The 22,650-nt window shown below is 58.9% G+C and overlaps 1 protein-coding gene across 11 annotated transcripts in view; it reads right to left on the reverse strand.

Moving 5' to 3' along the window:
- The window catches only part of WNK2 (WNK lysine deficient protein kinase 2), a 118,169-nt gene that overhangs the window by 84,207 nt on the left and 11,312 nt on the right, over positions 1 to 22,650 (reverse strand). For 10 of the 11 annotated variants that reach the window (XM_045064977.1, XM_045064973.1, XM_045064974.1 and 7 more), the window contains exons 3-4: positions 2,841 to 3,013; positions 2,524 to 2,744 (exon numbers count right to left, since the gene is read on the reverse strand). In XM_045064977.1, coding sequence (XP_044920912.1) covers positions 2,524 to 2,744; positions 2,841 to 3,013 — 394 coding nt within the window. Of the gene's footprint in view, positions 1 to 2,523; positions 2,745 to 2,840; positions 3,014 to 4,936; positions 5,094 to 22,650 lie in introns of those variants that run through there. The other variant, XM_045064978.1, reaches the window with a different exon arrangement.

The raw sequence follows: 22,650 nt of genomic DNA on the forward strand, positions 1-22,650 counted from the left end.
CAGAACAGCACAGACCGCGTTCACAAGCACGTGTAGGTCATCAGCCGTGTTCCCGGCTCTCTGGGACACAGAAAGGTCGCACAACGTTGCATCTTTTTCTCATGCCCCCATGATTTCCATTTAACGCCTATTATATGTTTAATAAAACAAGTCAACATTTTGAGTAAGAAAAAGCAAAACTGGGGATCTATCTTGATATGTGTATAAAGAATTCTAGGAGATTCTGGGGGTGCCTGGGTGGCTCAGTCCATCAAGCATCTGCCTTCGGCTCAGGTCATGATCTCAGGGTCCTGGGACTGAGTCCTATATCGGGCTCCCTCCTCAGCAGGGAGTCTGCTTCTCCCTCTGAGGCTCCTTCCCACTCATTCTCTCTCTCCCTCTCTCTCTCTCTCTCTCAAATAAATAAATAAAATCTTTAAAAAAGAAGAAGAAGAATCCTAGGAGATTCCAAGTCAGAAATAATGGGAACAGTGTGGGGAGAGAGCAGGAGTCCAAGGGACCTTGCAGTGGGACTAGTTCCATCTTTTGGGGGTTCTGAACCACATGACTGTGCAGACAATGTTTTGCACTGGGCCGTGTGCACCCACCGAGGGAAGCCAGCTGAGCCGCCCCACGGTCCCACACAGTCTGCCCTTCAGGGGGAGCAAGGGAGGTGGGGGTGAAGGGGAGGGGCCAGCTCCGAGCAGGGTGGGGACGCTCACATGTGCTTGGGCCACAGACACACCCTTTTCTCTCTCCTTGCTCTGTAGCCACTTAAATCTGAGTGTTAAAAAGAACATGCGTGTGTTCACACAGCCACACACATGTGTGCCCAGGGTACCTCCCTGGTCCCCTGGCCCCACATTCCCAGTGCTTCCACCACCATGGCCACAAACACCTGCAGGCAGCACCAGCCTAGGACCTGGCCAACAGACACAGGGAGAGCGTAGTGACACCATCGCAGGTGGACGGCTCTCGGGAACCAACCCCACAGGGGGCAGGTAACCCACAGCTGTGTGTGCACACGCCATCAAGGGGCTGGGGCCACAGTGCTTGTGACAATGACACCTTCACACCCAATCCGTACTCCCTTCCCATCGGCCAACACAAGCCCTCAGGCCTGGTGCCATAGGGCCTCCCCAGAGCAGGGAGAGATGTCCTCAGACACCACTGCCCAACGTCCAACATGGGCCACATCTCAAGTACAAACCCAAACATGGGCACAAACCCCCCCACCGGGAGCTGCACCCAAAAGCAGGTCCTTGGCAGCAACTGTCCCACAGAGCAGGGAGCCTGATTTACAGGCTTGGGAGACCCCCCAACCCGACCAAAAGCCCCCCCACTCAGTGGCTGGCCCTTCGCTGCCCAGGGCCCAGGGAGACATGCTAATTGCCTCCCCTTCTCTGCGTGTTTGGAGCTTCTGGGCCCCCCACCCCAGAGCTGGGCCCCCTTGCATTAGGGCCAATGCAAGGCCTGGAAATGCCAGGCTTTCACATCACCCCATCAGACCACCCAGCATGTGTCTGGTACTCCGAGACCCCAGTTCCAAGATGGACTTCCACCAGCCAGAGAAGCCCCAGGGAGCTTCCCCAGGCACCCGACCCCAAGGTCAGACCTACAGATCCTGCTCAGAAACTGCCGGCTGCTCAGAGGTGTGCTTCCTCCAGCCAGGAACCCCACCCCATCTCACTGAGAGACAAACCGAGGCCTAGGTTGGCCCACACCCCAGCACTCAACTTTCCAGAGCTTCCAGAGGGCCCTGTGAACCCCAGCGGCCACCCTGCCCCAGATGTCTTATTCCAAATCCACTAACCCCACCAGAGAAGTTTCCAGATTCCCAGTGGTTCTATCTGCCACAAATAGGCCAAGTTCTGTCCCCAAATGTGCATTAAAACAAGGAGCTTGCAAAACCCTAAGATTACCCTCTTGTCCTGCTGTGTTCCCACACAGGGCTTCAAAGGACAGGGGAGCCTCTCCAGGTCCCACCCAACCCCAGCCGATCCCATCAGGATCTCTGGAGCCACGTCCCAGAGCAGTCTGGCCCTGCAGCATGCTGGCGCTCCCCAGACATTTCAAACCCCAGTAAGGGCCACCCCGAAGCTCTTCCAAGCACTCCCTCTGCAAGGCCCTGGAGTGGCCGCAGCCAGCGCCCACCATCGGCAGGGACCCCAGCGCAGCCCCAGGGTCTGCGTAGCAGCTGTGAACAGGGCCACACCCACCAAGGCCACGGGGGCTTCTCAGAGGAGGACAAGAAACACAGAAAGACAAGCCTAGCAAACCGGCACCCACACCAGATCCCTCGGCCCTAGGGCCCCAAGCTGGCTCTGGGCCCCACAACCCCCAGGGACCCGCCGCAGGGGGCCTCCGGGTCCGGGGCACGAGACTCCCTTTGTCCATTCCACCTCACTGGACACCAGCCCTGAGTCCCTCTGTCATCAAGGCCTCCTTCCCTCCGAGTGTCCGCAGCCTGCAGACCGCAGCGGCCTCAGCCCCAGAACCACACAGCCAGGGACCCCCCAGGCAGCACCCCGGGCCACGGCTTACCAATCACACTCTTGGCAAAGGACGCCCTCTTGAGCGTGGCCAGGCCCAAGTCGCCGATCTTCACGGAGCCGGTGGGACCCGTGATGAAGATGTTGTCGCACTTGAGGTCCCGGTGGATGATGGGGGGCGTCCTGGTGTGCAGGAACAGCAGCCCCTTCAGGATCTGCCGGCACCAGCTGCGGAGCACCTTGGGCTTCATCACCTTGAACCGCTTCAGATACCTGCGGGGGGGGGCGAGGGCACTCCTGAGACCGGCCCTGGCCCGACGGAAAGCCCCGCGTCCCCGGGGTCCGGCCAGCGGGTGGGGGCGTGCTCACGTCTTCAGCGTCCCCGAGGTCATCAGCTCGGTCACCAGCACGATGCACCTCTTCCCCCTGGCGCTGGACTCCCAGAAGTCATAGAAGCGCACAATGTTGGGGTGCTGCAGGCCCTTGAGCATCTCAGCCTCCTCTTTGAACCGCTGCCTCTCCAGCTTGGTGAGCTTCCGGTCCTGGAGAGACACATGGGCCCAGGGTCAGCCGCCGCCACTGTGGGCGCTCTCCCCATAGTGGGGGGGCCCAGGTGGAAGCCCACCAGCCACCCCTGCGGCTCTGCAGGGGAGGTCGCGGCGGAGGGAGGACCAGGAATCCAGCGGTCACTCTGCCGCGGCCTTCCACCCTTGACCCCGCATGAGCCCCTGCACCAGGACCTCAGCAGAAAGATCTCTGGCAGCCAGAGACAGCTCGAAAACCCACACAGCAGCACACACACGCCCCCTCCCTGAAAACAGTTTCACAGCCTCGTGTCTTCGACACCCACTCTGATGCTGCCACAAGAGAGACATCAGTCCGATTCCAACTCACACGCAACTTCGAGGACATGTTCGTGACCAGAGTGAATGCGAACCAGAAAACCAGGGGACCCGATGACAACCCAGGGTCCCTCCTGGGCCCGGCAATGTCGCAGGGCACAGCAGACACGCCTCCCGGGTCTGGAGCTAAGCCTGACCGTAAGTTCACTCGGGACACACAGCACCACCACCTGGGTGCTGGGAGTCCCTGCGCAGTACCACCCATGTGGGGCTCCAGCCACAGCCCGCGAGGAAGACCACCAACACCCTCACCACGTTCGACCCCCATCGCCAGCGCTCCCCAGCCCCCATCTGCCACGGCCCAGCACTGCCCGTCCGGCCACAGCCAGCAGCCTGGAGTGGTCCTTCCAGACGCCCTCCAGTGGGCTCTTACCACACAGTACAAGAACAAACCCATGAGCTCTGTGGTTTCCAGCCTCGTCCCACAGGTAACCACACCTCTGCGGGTTCCAGGGTGGCCGTCTCCCTTGACCTGCACCACGCACCAGCCCCCACAAACCCTTATCAGCCTCTTGCTGCACAAGAGGGGCCTGGCAGAGCAAGGAGATACCAGGAGAACCATAGCACAGCTGACCCCAAGAAAACACAGAATTCGGGGCCAGAGGCAACTTCAAAAAAATCTAGTTCATGTGCTCACGGGGATGGGGGAGGCTGACACACATTAGTTAAGAGCAGAATTCTACCTAAAAAGGAACAATCAAAGGGGCGCCTGGGTGGTTCGGTCATTAAGCGTCTGCCTTCGGCTCAGGTCATGATCCTGGGGTCCTGGGACCGAACCCCACATCGGGCTCCCTGCTCAGCGGGAAGCCTGCTTCTCCCTCTCCCACTCCCCCTGCTTGTGTTTCCTCTCTCATAGTCTGTCAAAAAATTAAATAAAATCTTAAAAAAAAAAAAAAAAGAACAATCAAGAAAGTGCTCTTGCAAATTAAGGCTCCAGTTTTAAAGTCAGTCTATAATCGCGTGAAACACTAGGTACAAAAACACCAACATTTAATCCAGTCACCGACATGGAAACATGCTTCACTCAGCAAAAATTATGGTTTATTTAAGAAGAGTCAAGCCACAGACTGGAAAAACTATTCTCAATAATGTATCTGACAAGGGACTCCATCCCAAACACAGAACTCCCACGATCCCATTAAAAAAAAAAGAGATATGAACAGGTCCGATGAAGACACGGCCAACAAGCGGGTGACAAGGTGCTGGCCATCCTCAGTCACTAGGAAAATGCCAGTTCCAGCCCGGAGCATTCCCTGATGCCCACCGGCAGGTCGAAGTAAGAGGAGGCTCGTTCCACACGCTGGGTGGCCGGGAACGGCCGGGGCCTCGGACACACGGCCGCTGGACGTGCAAGGGAGCGCCAGTGGGGTCCACCCCTGCTCCAGGCCCAACCTCTGCCCTCCAGAAACCCCTGCAGGACGGCACAGGGGTTCAGAGCAGCATGGCCCAGAACAGCACCAGACACCAGGAAAAGCAGAGCGAGCAGGGGGCTGGGGCTCAGGAGGCTCCCCCCTGGGGCGGAGGTGCAAGCGCTGGGAGCGCGACCTCCGAATGCCCACCTACCGTGACTTCCACACCAGCCACACGACATGGAACCACACGGCCCGTTCTCTCCCTCATGACAACCAAGGCTTCCTTCTGGGCACCCCCAGTCCAGCTGTCACTGCAAGCGTGCCCTCAAATTCCAGCACAACCCTGGGGAAGGGGGGCTGGGCAAAGCTATGGGCAGGGCAGGGCCCAGCCTCGTGGGGGAGAGGAGAGGGCAGGGCACGGGGCACTCCCCCGCCCCCACCCCCACCAACTCAAGACGCCTCACATGCAGCTTCTGCATCCCTCAGCAGAAGGGCGAGACTTCACTGGACTTTCAGAGAAGTCTGTGTTCTCAACGACACAACTAACAAGCCCCAAGCCCCGAGAGGGGAGGAGGGCAGCCCTCGGATGCCAAAGACTCAGCGGGAATGTGGCCGGACTTCCAGGCTGGTGCCTCTGGCCACTGGGCTGGGGGCTGGGCCTGGACGTGGGAGGCGGAGGGAGCAGGCCACATTTATATCCTAAGCCACCTAGCTATTTTTAGCTGTGTGACACGCTGCTTGATAATTTAAAAGGTCAGCTGGCATGTCCTCAGAGTGCTGCCCGGTGCCCCTCACAGAGCTGGCCCCGGTCCTGGTCACTGTGTGCTGAGGGCCGGTCAGCCCCATCAGACCAGCAACTCCACAGCGGGAGAGCCACTGTTGGTGGGATCGAGCCCTAACCGAGGCGCTGGAGGCCTCGAGTTCATGGACCAGGGCAGGAGGGAAGCCCCCAGTGCTGCGGGCGTCAGGCTGTTCCCGCACGGGGGGGGGGGGTGTCCAGTTCCCCCCACTAGACACGGAGGAGAGGTTGCTTACACCAGCTTCCCAACCACCAGGTGCCCCAGAGCAGCGGCAGCCAGTCAGCTAACAGAGAAGCCTTCTGGGGAGATGCTGTCTCCTCTCCTGCAGGACAAGGGCTGTGCTGGTCGGTGGTCAGGGACGGCCACCTCTGAGCAGGGCAGGCAGCCAGGCAGTCGCAGCTCGGGTCTGACCAGCCTCTCCCACACAGCCGGGGGATCAGCAGCTCTGCCCACACAGAGGCGACAGGGGAAGGCCCCTGCCTCTGGGACTTCTGCAGTCCTCTCCTCAGCCAGGAAAAGCCCAACCAGGCCTATGAGGAGCAGAGCTGTCCGGTGACCCCGCACTCAGGCAGGTGAAGGCGGGATCCACACACAGGACAGAGAGGGGACGTGGGCAGCCAGAAGACGGTGCCCAGAATCAGCAAAGCCAGAGTCCTGGGGCCACTAACTGGCATGTGCCCTCTCTCCAGCCCATCTGGTTATAAATCAAAATGAAAGAAAGCCTCCAGGGCCGCTGTTGAGAGCTGCCCCATGTTAGCGCATTGGCCCAGCACGGGGCTCCAGGGATGCTGACCCAGGAGGAGGGTCTCTGTAATCCCTAGCCCCCCCGTGCGAGGGCCTCTCTCACGCCTGGAGGCCGTGTGGCAGGCTCCGCATCTGGGCTGCTGTGTTCCCCAGCAGAGGCAGGGAGGTGGTGTGAGGTCTGGGGCGTCCCTGGGGTGGTGACCACATGGAGAGGGCACCGGCGTATGCCTCACTCAGTCACCAGATGGTCACTGAGGCTATGGGTGTGCAGGAAGGACTGGGGGGGGGTGGGGGGGTGGCATGTACATACAGTCACTGAAAACCAGGGTGAAGGTCAGATCCCCAAGGCCAGGTCCCCAAACTCAGTCAGGGGAGTAGATAGTCGCAGCCACGCAGGCCGCTGTGGTTTCCGTCGGCACAGGGTCGGAGGCCACCCAGACCGCGGCGACCACAGGCAGATGCTGGGCCCTGCCTGGTGGGGAGCGCAGCTCGGTGGGGCCATCCTGACCCTCCTGGAGCTGAGCTCCACCCCCACCGCACACACTCTTCCTGCTGTGACCAGCTCCGTCTCATGCTGGCAGAGGTTTTAAAAATAAACTCACTTTTCTAAACACAAGAACCCTCCTCGACTCAGTCTATAGGTTTCTCCCAGTTCCCGATTACAATAAAGGCATCGCTGTTAACAAGAACACCCCCCCCCCCCGCGGGCGGACACACAGACATAGCAGGAGGGGTTCCTCAGCCGGGTCCTCTCTCAAGGACCCCAAGCATCGAGGAGGCGTCCTTATGCAGCTCGGATAAGGGTCCCCGCCCCTCCCCGATGGGCAGTGCCACCAGCTGGCCAGGTGCTCCCTACTCCCCAGGGGCTAGGAAAACGGGGGTGCCCTTAGAGCGGGCAGAGACCCAAACTGTCCCCACAAGTCCAGGGATCATAAAGGCCATCCCGGCCAGCATTTTGGGAACATTCTGAAACAGCTCCATGGCCCTTTTGCAAACACGTGGACAAAAGTACCTTTAGTGGAGACGTGGGTTGACGCTCCCACCCCCACAGATCTGAGGTACCGCAGCGCTCCCAGGAGTCTTCCTGATGACCCGCCCTCACATCGCCTCCCTAAAATGATGCAGCCCCGAATTTCGGGTTCTTCGTTTCCCATGGTTGTGGGCTCTGAGGGCCACGCTTCTGGACTGAGTTACTGTACAGGACACGGTGCCCAGTTGACCACACGGACAACAGCAGGGGGCACTGAACCTCCTACAAGCCAAGAGAGCCCTGCTCCATCACCAGCCATCAGCAGGGGGTACCCTAACTGGCTAGATGGAGGCTGTGGCCTCGGGCTCAGGTCGCTGGGCAGAGGGGGCAGGGAGCCACTTAAAGCCACGTCAAAGGGCAGTCCTGCCAGGCCAGCTGGCAGCCCTAGGACAGCCTCCGCCAGTTCCATGGACACACCGTGGGCTGTGTCACCCTGCCCACAGTGGCCCCACCCCAGATCCTCACTGGGGCCTAGTGTGACTTCTCTCCTGGGCCGGGCTGGCCCTGAGTGGTCCACCCCTGCCCACCGTCAGGGAGCCCCTCCCTCTGCCCGAGGGGACAGTCAGCCTTAGAGAGAAGTAACCTGAGGCCCAGCCAGGACCTGAACTGACCACATCGCATTTCTGGTTTTTAGGAAGGGCCAGCCCCACCCTGGGCTGCTTCCCCGCAGGGACACCTCATGACAGATGTGGACACACCATGGTCACAATCAGCCGAGATGAACACCCTTACCAAGGACATACCTGTGGGGATGGAGGGGGTGGGCAGGACACTTGATACTACTCCACCTCAAGGCCTGCTGGGCCAGAGCCCATCCCCCTGCACAGGGTCCAAGGGCTGCGGGACACCAGAGTAGCAGTGAAGCATAAGGTCATTGCAACAACCTGCTGAAAATTGTGGACCCTCCCCAGCAAGCAGACCCTCTGCCTGGCAAGCCTCTAACCCCAGGAACCCACAGAACTGCAGCTCTGGCTACTCAGGCATGGGTGGGGGGGCTGACACCTCCTAGCGCAGAAGGCAGCATCTGGCCACACGCTCTAATGCCCTCCCCTAGAAAGAAGCTGGTAGGACCTTGCTCCTCTTTCTAGCCTGAGTGATTCCAACAAACCTAAGATGGCCCTAGAGGCCAGGAAGCAGGGGCTTCAGCCACCAATGGCCTCAGGCCAGTGTCTGCTCAGTGGACATGCTCCCAAGCCTGAACATCTACAGCGTTCCTCCAGGCTGGGTGCTGCCCCAGGGGGCCGGGCAGGGGGTGGGGGGCACCCTGCCAGACAGACCCACTGTATGTGGTCCGCAGAGGTGAGAGAAGGCCCCACAGGTGGGCACAGACTCCTTGGTTCCTCCCAAATCGACAGCGAGAGCCTTACTGCCAGAATCAAGGTAAGACAGTAGGTGCTCACTGCACACACACCTGAAATGAGTCGCCAGCTCTGGGTGTGACTCCAGAAAAGAGACAGGAGTCCCCAAATTCAGCCCAGGACAATAGCCATAAGCCATTTGTGGCTGTGAGGGCTTGACGAGCAGCTCATCGAAACACAGAGGTCATCTAAGTGTAAGATACCTATACACCAACTTTCTAAGACATAGTCATTTTTTTATAATTATTTAAACCTCATTAATATTCTTATATTTTCCATGAAAAAAAGAGTATTTTGGATGTACTGAACAGAAGAAAAACATTATTAAGATAATTCCACCTGCTCATTTTACACATTCAATGTGCCCATTACTGCACGCATTACACATGTAGCATGCATTACACATGTAGCACGCATTACACATGCAGCTCACATTCCATCCCTAGAAGACGGCACTGCCCTCCTGTACGCACCAGGCTGCAGACCAGGAGCCAAGCCACGGGGCAGAGCATCCGAAGTCTGACAGGCAAGACTCCAGCTTTCAGTCTACTTTCTCCAGAGGCTCAGAAGCTAGGGGAATGGATAAAACAGAACGGAGCACTGCTCATGAAGGCTGTGCTCAATTCCAGACAGGATTAACATGACCCGCCCCTATCTACTGCAGTATCCACTAGGAACAAAAGTAAATCTTCTCTAGAGGAAAACAAAATCGCCCACAACTTCAAATATCTCCATAAGCTTTAAATATACCAGTCAAAAATGGCCAGGCCAACTAGGAGCTGAGACCAAATGACAGAAAATCAACAGGGGGAAAAAAAAACCAATAGCAACAAACCCCCAAAGGGTCCAAATATTGTAGGTATCAGACAGACATTAACACTTCTGTGATTAGTGGACTCAAGAAGACAGATAGCCGAGAGAGTGAGAGAGACAGAGAGAGAGAAATCAGGAAACAGACTCTTAATTATAGAGAACAGACTGAGGGTACCAGAGGGGAGTTGGGTGGGAGGTGGGGAAAACAGGTGATGGGGATGAAGGATGGCATTTGCTATGACGAGCAATGGGTGTCGTATGGAAGCACTGAATCACTATATTGTACACCTGAAATTAATCTAACACTGATGTTAACTGGAATTATAACATTTAAAACCATAAAAAATTAAAATTTGGTAAAGAAGGAAGATAGATAACCAAAATTCACCAGAACTAAAATCCATGAAATAAGAAACAAAAGAAATCTAGAACTAGGAAATTAAATAGGGAACCCAATACATAACCTAGCAGCAAAAAGACACAGCTGAAGATGGGATCAGCAAACTGGAAGATAAGACCATAGAACATAAGTAGTCTGGAACATGGAAGCACAAACATGTGGAAAATACAGGAAAGAGGATAGAAAGCTCATAGAACACAGCGAAGAGTTCCAACCTACAGGTAAACAGGATTCCAGAAGAGGGCATAAAGATGAGACAGAAGCAACATGCATAAAACAATACTCCAAAGTTTTCCAAAATTGAAGCAAAACCTCCAGACATACATTCAAGCAGTGCTATAAGCCACTAGCAAATTAAATGCAAAAAAAACAAACCACACTAGGTACACTACAGCAAAATAAAAATCAGGGGCGCCTGGATGGCTCAGTTGGTTAAGCAACTGCCTTTGGCTCAGGTTATGATCCCGGAGTCCTCGGATCGAGTCCCACATTAGGCTCTCAGCTCCATGGGGAGTCTGTTTCTCCCTCTGACCTCCCCTCTCATGCGGTCTCTCTCTCTCTCTCTTAAAATCTTTTAAAAAATAAATAAATGAATGAATAAATAAATAAATAAAAATCAAACACACAAAAGAAATCTTAGAAGCAACATTACAAAAGGCAGGCAGGAGGCAGGGGTGGGTAGACCAAGTTGAGTGTTCTAAGACCCTTACATGCCCAGGGTGTGGGAGATGTCAAGGATGTATCATTATCTCTGGCGGAACCAATAAAACTTACAGGGAAATGCACGACAAACTTCCTGAAGGCAAATTCACAGCCCTAATAATGGTACGTCCAGCTACAGGATGGATTCATCACGCCACACCTCAGCTGCTCCATGTCCCACTGTGTACATACACAAGGATGCAGTGAGATAATGACCAAAACTTACAAATTCCCAGTGACGTCAAGTAAAATAAAATGGCAGGTGAAATCAGCTTTTGGCCACCATCCTACTGTGCACCATCCTCCATCCTGCCCTCCCTTGGTCATCTACCCTGCAGCCCAGGTGTCCTGGGTATGGCCACAAAGAAGCACAACCATCCCATCGCTCTGATGACCTTTGGGAAGATAACACGTGTCCCTCCCAAAATCAAAATGGAATTCCAAATCCAACAGGGAGCCAGTGCTCAGTGGGCTCCCTTCCTGCGGTGGGCTCTCTCCCCGGGTAATGGTCAAGCCATGTCCCTAGTCACCTGAGTGCCGCACCTGGCACCCCAGGGGACTCTCTGCTCCCGCCTCCCACAGGTGGGAACAACCCTGACAGCAGGTTGTAAAAACTGGAGGTCTGACACCCTGAGCAGAGGTCAGGAAGTCCCTCCTTGACGCTCATACCCTGGCGGGTAGGGAGATGCCACTTCAGGCAAATATTTACCAACAGCCCTGGCCAGGCCCAGAAAGGTATCCTTGGGCAAGACCTCTGCCCTCAAGTCTCCACCCTGATGCTGTCCAGTTCAGAGAGAGCAGAGCAGCTCACCAGCAGCAGGTTGGCCGCAGCCGCAGCCCCAGCCAACCGCTTCCGCTGCTTCCCGTTCCTTGGCTACAGGCTACTATGGGGGCCTGAGTGCCGAGTCCTGGGGGTCAGTGTTAGGAGGGCCTGGCTGAAATGGCACAGCCAGGGATAAGCAGGCGTCTGTCCAGCAGACTGATGAGGGTAGGGACAGCCTCTCTGGACACAGCCCTGCTGGGGGGCACCCTCTTGCATTGTGACCCCACCACACACCAACGGGATCACTATGCTACCTATGGCCAAACTCCTCATTTCCCAGGCTGCCTTTGGCAAAACCCAGAGCAGTCCAGGATGAAAGGGAATGAATCTTGTAGCTGCTCCAGGGCCCAGCCAGCGCCACCGCCGACAAGCCGAGCAAGCAGAAGAGCAAGGAAGCGAATGAGCTAATGATGGAAAGTGCCTCCATGCCCCCACCTCAGCATCCCAGAGCCCTCTGGCCCTGCCCAAGAGTAGGGCCTGCCTCCCCACACTCCCTGTGGGGCTGCCCAGGGCTATGGCCCTGAGACCCGACCCGTGCGATCCTGGGACCGTGGTGGTGCCGCAGCAGACAGCCAACCAATCTCTGAGCAGAGTGCACGTGCTCCAGGCTGGGAGACTTGCAGGGACCCAGGGTTCGGGCACACACAGTGGGGTGAGTTCCCGAAGCTCACCCTCCCACTCCCCATCCGTAGGGCAGCTCTGTACAAAGCAGGGTTCGCTCACAGGCCAACCACAGCAGATGCCCCCCCGTGCCCAGCACTGCCAGTCCCCAGCAGAGGCCCTAGCAGCCTATGGCCCTGGCCTCCCCAGCCCCAGCCCACCTTGCTCACCCCTGAGCCTCCCACACACCCCATGGCCATCCCCAGATCCACAGGCAGTGGCATCAAAGCCTAGCAGTGGTGGTGCTGATTAGCGAGGAAAGGTGGGGATCCACTCCCCGAGAGCCAGTCAGCCACGCCCCACAGGGCCTGCCCATCCGACTCGCAGGTCAGGGCCCCACTCCCCCAACATGGCACAGCCCCTTCCCTGCACTGGCATTGAGAAAAGTGCCAGCCTCGCTCATTGGCATCTTTGAATGTCCTTTGTCCATGTGGACACAGGTAGGCCCCTGTGCCATGGGCACCTGAGACTCCCCAGGTCGGGGCTGGGGCTCAGGCTGCATGTGACCTGTACCAACAGGCCATCGGCTTCCTTCCTGAGGCTGCGCTGTGCTCACGGCCTCCTGTTCTGGGGTCACCGTCATTGCGGTATGCAGCGTGCATCCTGAATCCAAGAAGAAGCCCGGGGGAGGCGTCCTGCGTCGGGCCCTGGGCAGTGGCAGCCCCAGAGCTCCCACCACGCTCCCCTAACCAGAGAGGCAGTGCCCACCCAAAGCTACACAGCCCGAAGCTGGTTTTGTTCCCTCAGTCAGGCACAGCTCTCTCCCCGCTGAGCTGTGCCTCCCCAAAAATGCCACATTCCACAGATCCCGGCGCCTCTGAGCACCCGACCACAGGGGTGTGGAGGTCGGCGCACACACAGGCCGCGGGCATAGCAGGCCGCCCGTGGCAGCACCGGTGCTCCTCCACAAAACCCATCTCCTCCACTGCTTTCGGAACCGTGGCTCGGGAGGCTGCAAAGACGGCGTTACAAGAGCCCCACGTGCCCGGAAGGCCGCAGCACTCAGCAGGGACTCTCACCCTCGCCCCCACAGGGAAGTCGTCCAAAACCTCGATGCCTGGGCGTGTGGCCGCAATTCTTCACTGCGTGGCTATTTATAGCCTAAGAACTAGCCAGAGGGATGCGGGGAGTGGGAAGCGGGGAGCCAGGAGCCGGGCGGAGCTCGGGTGAAAAGCACCAGGCTGGGCCAGGCTAGGATTTAACAAAACTCCCACGTGCAGACCAAAGGATGAATGAGAAGGGCCGCCTTCAGGAGGCAAGCGTGGGAGCTCCGCTTCCTCTTCCCCGCGTCCCGATTCTCTGTGATCACGATGATGCTAGGCGGCCACATCCCTGGGCTGGGCTACTTTCCTCCCCGAGGGGATGGCACCATGGTGCAGACTTCCCCAAGCGCCCCCTCCCGTGTCTGTTCCCTAGATGGTTTCAGAGCTGGCCTCCCTGGAGCACAATTCCTAATTCTGTAAAACCCACAAGCCCTGAACGCCTCCTCCTGCTGGGCTCTGGCTCAAGGACACATGTGGACAGCACCTACTGTGTGCCGAGCGGCGGCAGACAGAGCCCTGTGGGGTGGCAGCCAAGGTCCCATCTACCCTCCAGCCTGCACTTGGGTATTCAAGCAAGACTGAGTGTCTGGGAAGAAGACTAACCTACGAGGCACGGCCAGTGATAGTGAGACTGAGGAGGCTGGACGGTGGCTCTCTTCCTGGCCCATTTGGGGTTTCCATGATGACAAGGCAGAAATAACCCTACTGGGTCTCAGCAAGCTTCCAGCTCCACCGGCCTTGCCTCTGATCTGGACACACCAGGCCTGGCCCCAGGGCCCCTGCAAGCTGCCCTCACCCCCACTGGGCAGATGAAGAGATGGGGGGTCAGGGAACGGCTCAGCATAGCCAGCAGCCCGCCTCCACCGTGCATTCCCCAAGGAAGCCTGGGAGAGGGCACCTCAAGTTTCTGAGGGGCTGGCAGCTGCATGCCCCGCTGGGCCTGCTCCCCAGGGTCTCTGCTTCCTGAGGACACCAAGTCCTCCACGGGCTATCCTCAGCACCCCTCAAGCACAGACCCGCCCCTCCCCAGACCCGCCACCCCCATCCTCCTGGTGCCCTGGTCAAGGACACATGGGAATGCACCCCCCCCCCAGCCACCACACCCATGTATGCAGGGGCGGGCAGGCAGGCCGATGCCCCAGAGTCTCCTGGATGTCCCACTGGCAGTGCCTCAGCGAGGGGTGCCAAATGCAGAGGTCACCTGTGCTCCCGGCCACCAGGACCAGGGTGAGTGGGGGCAGCCCTGACCGCCCCCCAAGAAACAAGAGGGCCCATGTGATAAGGAAGACACAGACTCCAGACATCATGCCATTCGTGTGGGCCTGGCAGGGGCAGGAAGACGGCTCAGAAGGAGACACCAGGACGACCCTGGTGGCCTCGGTGGCCTTATTTGTACAAAGGGCCCTGGACAAAGCATGGGAACGCACCACGTGAGGTCCCCAAAGGGTCTGCACTGCGGCTTGTGCCAAAAAGCAAGTCAGAGCTCCCAGTGATCTCTTCTTATGGCCACGAGCTCAGCCCTGAGGCTGATCCACACCGTGAGCTCCAGGCTCCTCCAGAGTCACCTCCCAGAGCCCCCGTCTAGCCTGGGCACCCATAGAAGTGCTGTCCCAGACCCCGTCTACACAGCCACAGGCAGCCCTCAGACCTCCCTGGAAAGGGCCCCAGCTCTGTCTGTGCGGCGCTCACTCAAAGAGTAAAAGTCAACACCAAAGATAAAATAAAATCTCTCCGCAGTGCCAAAAATACCTCCCCGCGGGATGAGGGAGCAGGCGCCAGCTTCCACAGCAGCAACTGTTGCTATGGATACAGGGCTCCAGCTGGGGGGGGGGGGGGACAGGGATGACAGGGGACAGAAGTGGGGAGGGAGGCGGAGATGGGGAGGGGAGAGAGATGGGGGAGGGAGACAGAGGTGGGGGCAGGAGAGAGGCTGGTCAGTGGTGAGGAGGAAGGTACCGGCAGAATGCCAGGCAGCCTTGGCCCTCAGGCCTGGCCATGGAAAGCTGGTCTGCGATCCAGACTTGAGGGAGGGCGTGTTAAACCAGAAGTAGTATTTGCCCCAGAAAGCAAGGCAGTACAGAGATCTTCCACAAACATGTGTGCTTATCTGACCTGAACACAACAGGTCCCCCAGACAACCTTGATCCCTAACACCGGCTGCCGATTCCCTCCAGCATGTGTGTGGCTCTGTGACCGGTGGACAGAGGCACGAGCAACCCCCCTCCATGAGCCAAGCCTGGGGCAGGAGCCTTGGGGCTCAGAGGCTGAGTCGTCCCAGAGCCCCCTGGGCTGCAGCCTGGGGCCAGTCACCACTGCCCAGAGGTTCCACCCCCTGGCACTTGGGCCCCAGTGCCAGGCTCTCTCCAGAGACCTCTCTGCCCTACAAAAGCTGCCTGGTCCCAGGCCTTCCTTCATCACCAGGACCCCCCCCCCCGCCCCGTCCCCAGGAGGGAGGAGCCAAGAGGCCGCCTGCAGAGACGAGTTCCCAGAGAGGGACCGCGGCTACCCGCTGCCCCCACGGCTCTTGGCACCTCACACCCAGCGGTCACCTTGCCCCTAAACCATTTTCATATTACCACACCAACCAGGCCAGGGGGTTAAGACGCCCCCCTCTCCCGCACGCAGGCCGCCTACCCTGGGAGGCACCGCCCCCAGACTGCAGCGCCCCTCTGCTCTCAGTGAGCCTCACCTCGGCCAGGGTGCTCCGGGGGGCACGCTGTCCACCGGGAGGCAGGATGTCTTCCTGCCCCCGCCTCAGCGAACAGGTGCTACAGCTCCAACAGCACACCGAGCCTCTTCAGTTCTGGGCCCAGAAACAAGGAGGAAGCCTCCCGGCCAAGGCAAGGAGCTACACACATAGGGCCACCTCCTGCCGGGCACCTCGGCGAATCCAGGCCTTGTCCACATTGTAGAGACCACCACGTACATCCTCCTGTCGGAAGGACCCAGGGTGACACCAGGCCTCCCTAGATAAGCCAGGATCATCCCCCATCTCAGGATTCTTAAGGCAACCACATCCATAGGTTGGGGCCCAGGGCCCACCGTCCAGCTTCCTACGTGTCTCTCCCAACTGCCTGATCCTGGGGTCTGGAGCCCCCCACGGGGTCAGACTGCTGACCCCCTCCATAGCCTGAGGAAGCCCCGCATGGGGTCAGACTGCCAAACCCCCCACAGCCTCCAGGTAGCAGGTCAGACTGCACACACGGTCAGACTGCAGCCCCTCCACAACCCGGGGCAGCAGGGGCTCTTGACTGAGCCCCCCATGAAGTCAGACTGCCAACTCCCGCCCCCAGCCCTGGGCTCCAACCTGCCCTCCCCACAGCGCAGCAGAGGCCTCACGGCGGGGCTCTGTGCTGCTGCCAGGATCCCCCGCAAAGGCGCTCCAGGGCGGTGGAGGGCGTCTCCAGCATTACAGCCTTCATGGGCCTCAGAGTCCTCAAGACCCCAAGGATAAGCCGGCCTCCCTGGGCTGTGGTCAGTGCTCCACGAGCGGAGGGAAGCAGGTCAGCGGCTCCTGTGAGCTCTCAGAAAAATGCCACAGTGATCATTCCAACCATTAATAATTATACTCAGAGATCAAGGTCTTTGAAAACCCCCATGATACGACCTCTGCCCAACTACACTATCCCAACCCCTCCCACAGTACTTTCCTCCCCCAAGGAGAGCAGTGGGAGCAGAAACCCTCCCCGGGAAGGCCATGGGACACCTGCCTGTACGCGTCGGCAGTTCCCCTCCCCCGCCCAAGGAGAACCCCCGGCCCCACCCAGCAGGGCTGGGGCTGGGCCACCAGGACCCTGGGCATCTGCTCCCAGCCAGCAGCTCCCCAGTCTGCATTCCCGTGGAAGCACCCCCAGGGCAGACAGTCCTCATCCGAGGACAGAACGCCCACCCGAGAAGACACATGTATGCCCCTAGGCCAGTGACGGGCGTCTTCAGGGCACACCCAGCAGCCAGCAAGAAGAGAAGCTGGGTCCGGAGCCACTGCGGCAACACAGCGGGCCACGGGGCGAGAGTGCAACGTGGGAGCCCAGCCCAGCCCACTTGGGCCCCATGATGCCGGCCACGTGCTAACCCTCCGCAGGGCTGTCAGACGCCCAGCCTAAGCCCGGGCCCCCTAGCTTCTCTAAGCCTCTCCCCAAAGCCTGTGGCCAAGAGTTTGTCCCAAGTGACGTCTGAAGGGCAAGACCCCTCTGTGACCTGTGGGCAGGCTGGCAGCCGAGCGAGAGGCTGGCAGCCGAGCGAGAGGCTGGCAGCCGAGCGAGAGGCTGGCAGCCGAGCGAGAGGCCCAGGGGTTCCAGGTAGAAAGCGAACAAGGCAGCCTCCGCTCCACCCTGCCAAAGGGCCCCGCTCTGCTCTCAGACACAAAGGGCCTGCCTCAAAGCACGCATCCCTAAGCCACTCCAGGAAGCAGCCCGCAGGGCCGAAATGTTCCCGGTCACCGTCTCACTCCTCCAGGAACAGAGCAGACCTTTGTTCGCTATCTTCGCTGTCATCAAATATTTACAGGGGCTCACAGGCCAGCCCAGAGCCAATCCCTACGCTTCCCGGGAAACAGCCGTGCAGGTGAGCAGGCCGGGTGGCAGCCGTGGTTCCCTGCAGGGCAGCCGCCCCGTCCCCAGGCCAGAGCGTGCCCGCTGGAGCCTGGGGCCTTGCTGGCAGAAAGGAGGCCAGGGCCAGCAGTGGCCGGACAGCTCTCCGCCCCCGGGCCTCCATGGAGGCCAAGAGCAATTGGCGTGAGTGTGCGTCCACCCCAGGTGGGTGTGGGCAGGTGCCTTCTGCTGCCCAGGATGAGGGAGAGGGCAGCTGGATCCCGGGTCCACCCCGGCCTGCCGCTCTCCTGTAACAGACCAAACTGGGCTGCCCCAGTGTCCGCGGCGGGTACACAGACCCATGGACGGGGAACTCCAGGCACGGTGGGACAGGGACCAGGGGGCGGGCGGGTACAGCAGGTACGGAGCGCCGAAGGACAGGGTGACAAGACCACGCGATCCATGTGTGAGAAAGTCTCAGGCGGCACACGGTATCTGGGACAGAAAGTGAGCGTGCTGCCTGAGCCGGGACGTGGGTCGGCACCCCGTGGGGCCCAGACCCACTGACCTACCCCGGGCGTTCCAGCAATGTCATTTCTAAAACAGCGGAGCCAAGAGCACCCCTCAGTCATTCCGCATGTGCAGAACTGTATCCCTCCCGTTCCTTTTTAAAGACTTTCCCTATTTTCATCTGCTTTTCCTTCATTTTGTCTCTAGCTGAATTCTCTCAACTCCCACCTCATCCCTGAAGTCCCCACTGAGATCATACACCTTCCGACCTTCCCTTAACCTGTGCAGACCGGCCCGCAGCCGGACAGATGGCCTCGTGGGGGCCACAGGCATGCCACCTGGCAGGCGTGAGGCTGACCCGGCACCAGCCGCTAGAGGCCAGGAGGGGCACACGAGCTCCCTGGGGCTGCACCCACGCCAGGACACGGTGTACATGGGGCAGGCGGTCCACTGGCACCCACAGGCCGGGAACCCCCGCCACAGATGGTCAGGGCCACCAAGGCCAGAGAGCTATAGCAGCAGGGCTGGGGGGGAGCCCCACGCCCTCCGCGCACCCCCCGCCCAGGGTCTGCCCCACCTCTTCTGACTGCAGCTCCCTCACAGGAGCACACCTGGGCTACCAGAGGCCACAGTGTTCTCCACTGCCTTGTGACAAAACCACCCTTCCGGCCACCCTCACCTTCCCCACGTGGCTGCAGCAGGTCGGTTCAGCACCCACACAGGACCAGTCTGGCCATACCGGGGCTCTGAGTCCCCACCCAGACCCCAAACTTCTAGTCCAGGGAGGGCTGGAAGAAAAGAAACAGTCTGGCCTGGACGCTCCTAAGGAAATGTCTGGGAGTCTGACCGGGCCGCTGGCTGCCGCAAGGGCAGCTTTCATCCCTCAAGGACCCCACAGTCCGTGCGCCAAGGCAACCCTATATCAGAGGAGCCAACCACCCCACAACAAATGTTAGTGTGGCTCCCACATGGGTCACGGGCCCCGTGGGCCACCAGGGCCGGGGGGGGGGGTGCCCCGTGTCCCCAGGACCCAAGAACACAAAGACTTCTGAACCGCCCCTGGGGACAAGGAGGCCAAGGGATGCACTCGCTGCTACGGGGGGCTCTCGCCAAAGCTGGGGCAGGTGGGGACCGCAGGTGGTGGGTGGTGACTCACCGTCACTGCACATGCCAACTCGGACGCCACAATCATGACTTTGCAAAAACACCAAAGAACATAAAAAAGAGGCAAGAAAGGCAGAGACCCAAGAGAACGCCACCACGTCAAGGACAGAGGTCTGGGGTGGGTTTCAGCATCTGTCGCATTACCACCTTCCCAGGAACATCCCTAGAGACGCCCCCACCCCTGCAGGGGCCGCATCCGCCGTCCTCACAGCCCTCGCCCCCTGGAGGAGCCCAGCGTGGGCACTGGGAGGGAATGGGTAAACACGGCCCACCGGGGCTCCGGAGCGTCAACCACTCGGCCCAAACAGGGGTGCCCACACGGGAAGGCAGGAGGCCTGCAGCTCTGAGCCTCACACGCTGCGCCCGCGGCCCAGCTTCCCGGCAGCAGCCCCAGGGGCCTGGGTTCAGGCTCCGCTCCGCTGCTGACTGCCCCCGGGAAGGGGACCACCGTGATCTCTCCACAAGTCTGGGTGGTTCCAGGAGCATTCCTCAATGGGTCAGAGGTCGTGGGGGTGGCAGAGCGGCCCCTCGCAGAGACCGCAGCCCGTGTGCCTGCCGGGCGCCTGCCCGCCTTGCGTCTGTGACCCGTGCCCATATCTATGACCCATGCCACCACGGGGCCCCTTGCAGAGACGCAGCCCGAGTGTGACCGTGCGGAAGCCTGGCGGCCCAGGACGCCGCCTCTGTAGAGAAAAAGGCAGTGCCACAAAGATGCAAAAACAATGATAAAAAACAGTGGAGCGATTGTTCTAGACAAAATCTGCCATGACAAACAGATGCAGCTCACCGCTCCTGTGACTGGATCCCGGACCCAGAGGAGAAAACGGTCAGCTCCGCCGGGAGGCACAGCCCACGTCAGACGCACAGCAGATGGCATCCAAGGTGGCTGAGAGTGGGACATGGAGTGCTGGGTTTGCGGACCCGCGAGTGGCACTCCCGGCGTGAGGGACCCAGGCCGGGACGCGCGTGAGGAGCTACAGGGATAGGAGCATGTGTAAAGCTGTCAACACCTGGCAGTCCAACTTCCCTAAGTTTCCCAAAAAAGTTTGTGGGGAAACGGACAGAGTCCTGGCAGAGAGGAGGCTCTGCTGGCGGGAGAGAGGCAGGCGGGGCTGCCGCGGTGGGAGAGGATGGGGACGGTGAGCAGAGGCCTGGGGGCAGGCACAGGACGCGCCCAGAAACAGTGGGCATGGAGGCTGCGCTGTTGGCGGGACAGGCCTGGGCGGAGGGCCTCATCACACGCAGGCACCACAGGGCCTTGGAGACATGAGGTGACCAGGATAGACACCGGAAGGCACTCTCACACAGTCTGACCCCCTCCCTGCCAACAAAACCCACTGTATCCAGCCGCAAGAACAGACTGAAATCCACCCACGGCCATAAGCCTTCCCCAGATCCCCGGTGGCAGGGCCAGATCTTGTCACCCCATTCTAACCCAAGACACCAATGTCACTTACTGGTAAACAGTTTCCCTCATGGATTAAAACATGGGCACCCATCTACCCACTTGCTTCCTGCCTTCAAATGTGGTTGTGATTCCTGACGCTATGGCAGCCTTTCTGCAGCCATGAGGCAAAGGGCCTGTGGACAATTCTAACACAGCCAAGGACAGTAGGAAAGAAAAACAGGAAAACACCACTGTCCCTGCCAACACTGCTAAGCCACCAGGGCCCTCGGCTGGCCACCCCTTGGTCCTACATCCTGGGAATGATGAAAACTCTGCATTGCTTAGCCACACTCAGTTCACAGCTGAGAATTTTCCCAGCTTATGTGAAAAGCAGGGAACCTGGGGAAGAGTGGACAACAGAGGGGGATGGGTTCCTTCCCACAGCATCTAGCCAGAGACAGCAGGAATCTCAGGCAGTGTCCCATGCCTAGCGCTAAGCACAGCCATGGCCCCACTGACGAATGGGACAGAAACCCCCACGGTAACTGCCACAGAACCAAGACATGCCACAGGAACATATACATCCCAACCAATATTTGGCTGCCACATACTGGGCACTCCCCAGAGGCCATCTCAGTCCCATGAAGCAATGGGAAAAGAAAAGGCAAGGGGGCAGAGTCTCCAACAGCCCCTTGAGAGCTTCGCAACACAGTGGGCACTTTAAAGGCTCTGAGAAGTACCGAAACAGCAATGCCTACCTGACCCAACCCTCCCCAAACCCGTTAGTGACACTCCCTTTGCACAGCAAAGCAATAAACACATATACGAGATGGCGATGCAGGAAGAGAAGCCTGGGCCATGCCACCAGCCACAGCCCCACTGAGTGAGCGCCCCACCCCTCACCCCATGCCAAGCCTCCTGATCTATAAAAGCAGAGTCCCAAAATCTCTCATGGTGGTTCTGAAGACCCAATGAGCTCACTGGGCAGTTGAGGAGTCTGAGAAAGCCCTCCCTGCCTGTGGCCTGCTGACGGCCATACCCAGACCTCCCGGTGGAGGAGGCCCCCCAGCCAAGGCAGCCTGCATAAACCATTAGGACGTAGGTAGGGGCACCAAGCCTTGCCCAGCGCCCCCTCTACCCACCGGCTCCTCGGCCCGAGTGTCTGGGCAGGGCTCATCCCATGACATCTTTATTTCTGGGGTCACCGTGCAGAGATCTCCCTCCTGAACACTTTGAGAGATATGCCCAGCTCAGGGGGAGGCAGGTGTGAAAGGAACCACCTGTCTGAGACCTCCTGGCACCAACACCCCTGGGATGGACCCTCAGGGAGCCCATAACCCAGAGCCTCCACTCTGTGGCCTGGAACACTCAGTCCAGCTCCAGCTTCTCCCCGCACTGCCAGCATGGCTGAGAACTTTCTAGAACCGCAAACACAAAGATGGCAACAAACCCTCACCATAGCCTGTCCTTGAAAGCTAACAGCATTAAAAGATCCTTTAGCAACAAAAAGATTTTAAAACCTGTCACCCCCTGACGCAGTGCCTGGGTGGCTCAGTCTATCAAGCGTCCAACTCTTGATTTTGGCTCAAGTCATGACCTCAGGGTCGTGAGATGGAGCCATCAGGTTCCGTGCTCAGTGGGATGTCCACTGAGGTTTCTCTCTCTCCCTCCCTCTGCCCTTCCCCCTACACACACATGTTCTCTCTCTCTCTAAAACTAAAATAAATCATGAGAAGATAAATGAACTGATGGGGCGCCTGGGTGGCTCAGTCAGTTAAGCAGCTGCCTTCAGCTCAGGTCATGATGCCACGGTCCTGGGATACAGTCCCACATCGGGCTCTCTGCTCAGCGGGGAGCCTGCTTCCCCCTCTCTCTCTGCCTGCCTCTCTGCCTACTTGTGATCTCTGTCTGTCAAATACATTTTTAAAATCCTTAAAAAAAAAAAAAAAAAGATAAATGAAT

This window comes from Mustela putorius, unplaced genomic scaffold, assembly GCF_011764305.1.
Source record: "Mustela putorius furo isolate JIRA1106 unplaced genomic scaffold, ASM1176430v1.1 tig00003854_pilon_pilon_pilon, whole genome shotgun sequence".
Taxonomy (NCBI): domain Eukaryota; kingdom Metazoa; phylum Chordata; class Mammalia; order Carnivora; family Mustelidae; genus Mustela; species Mustela putorius.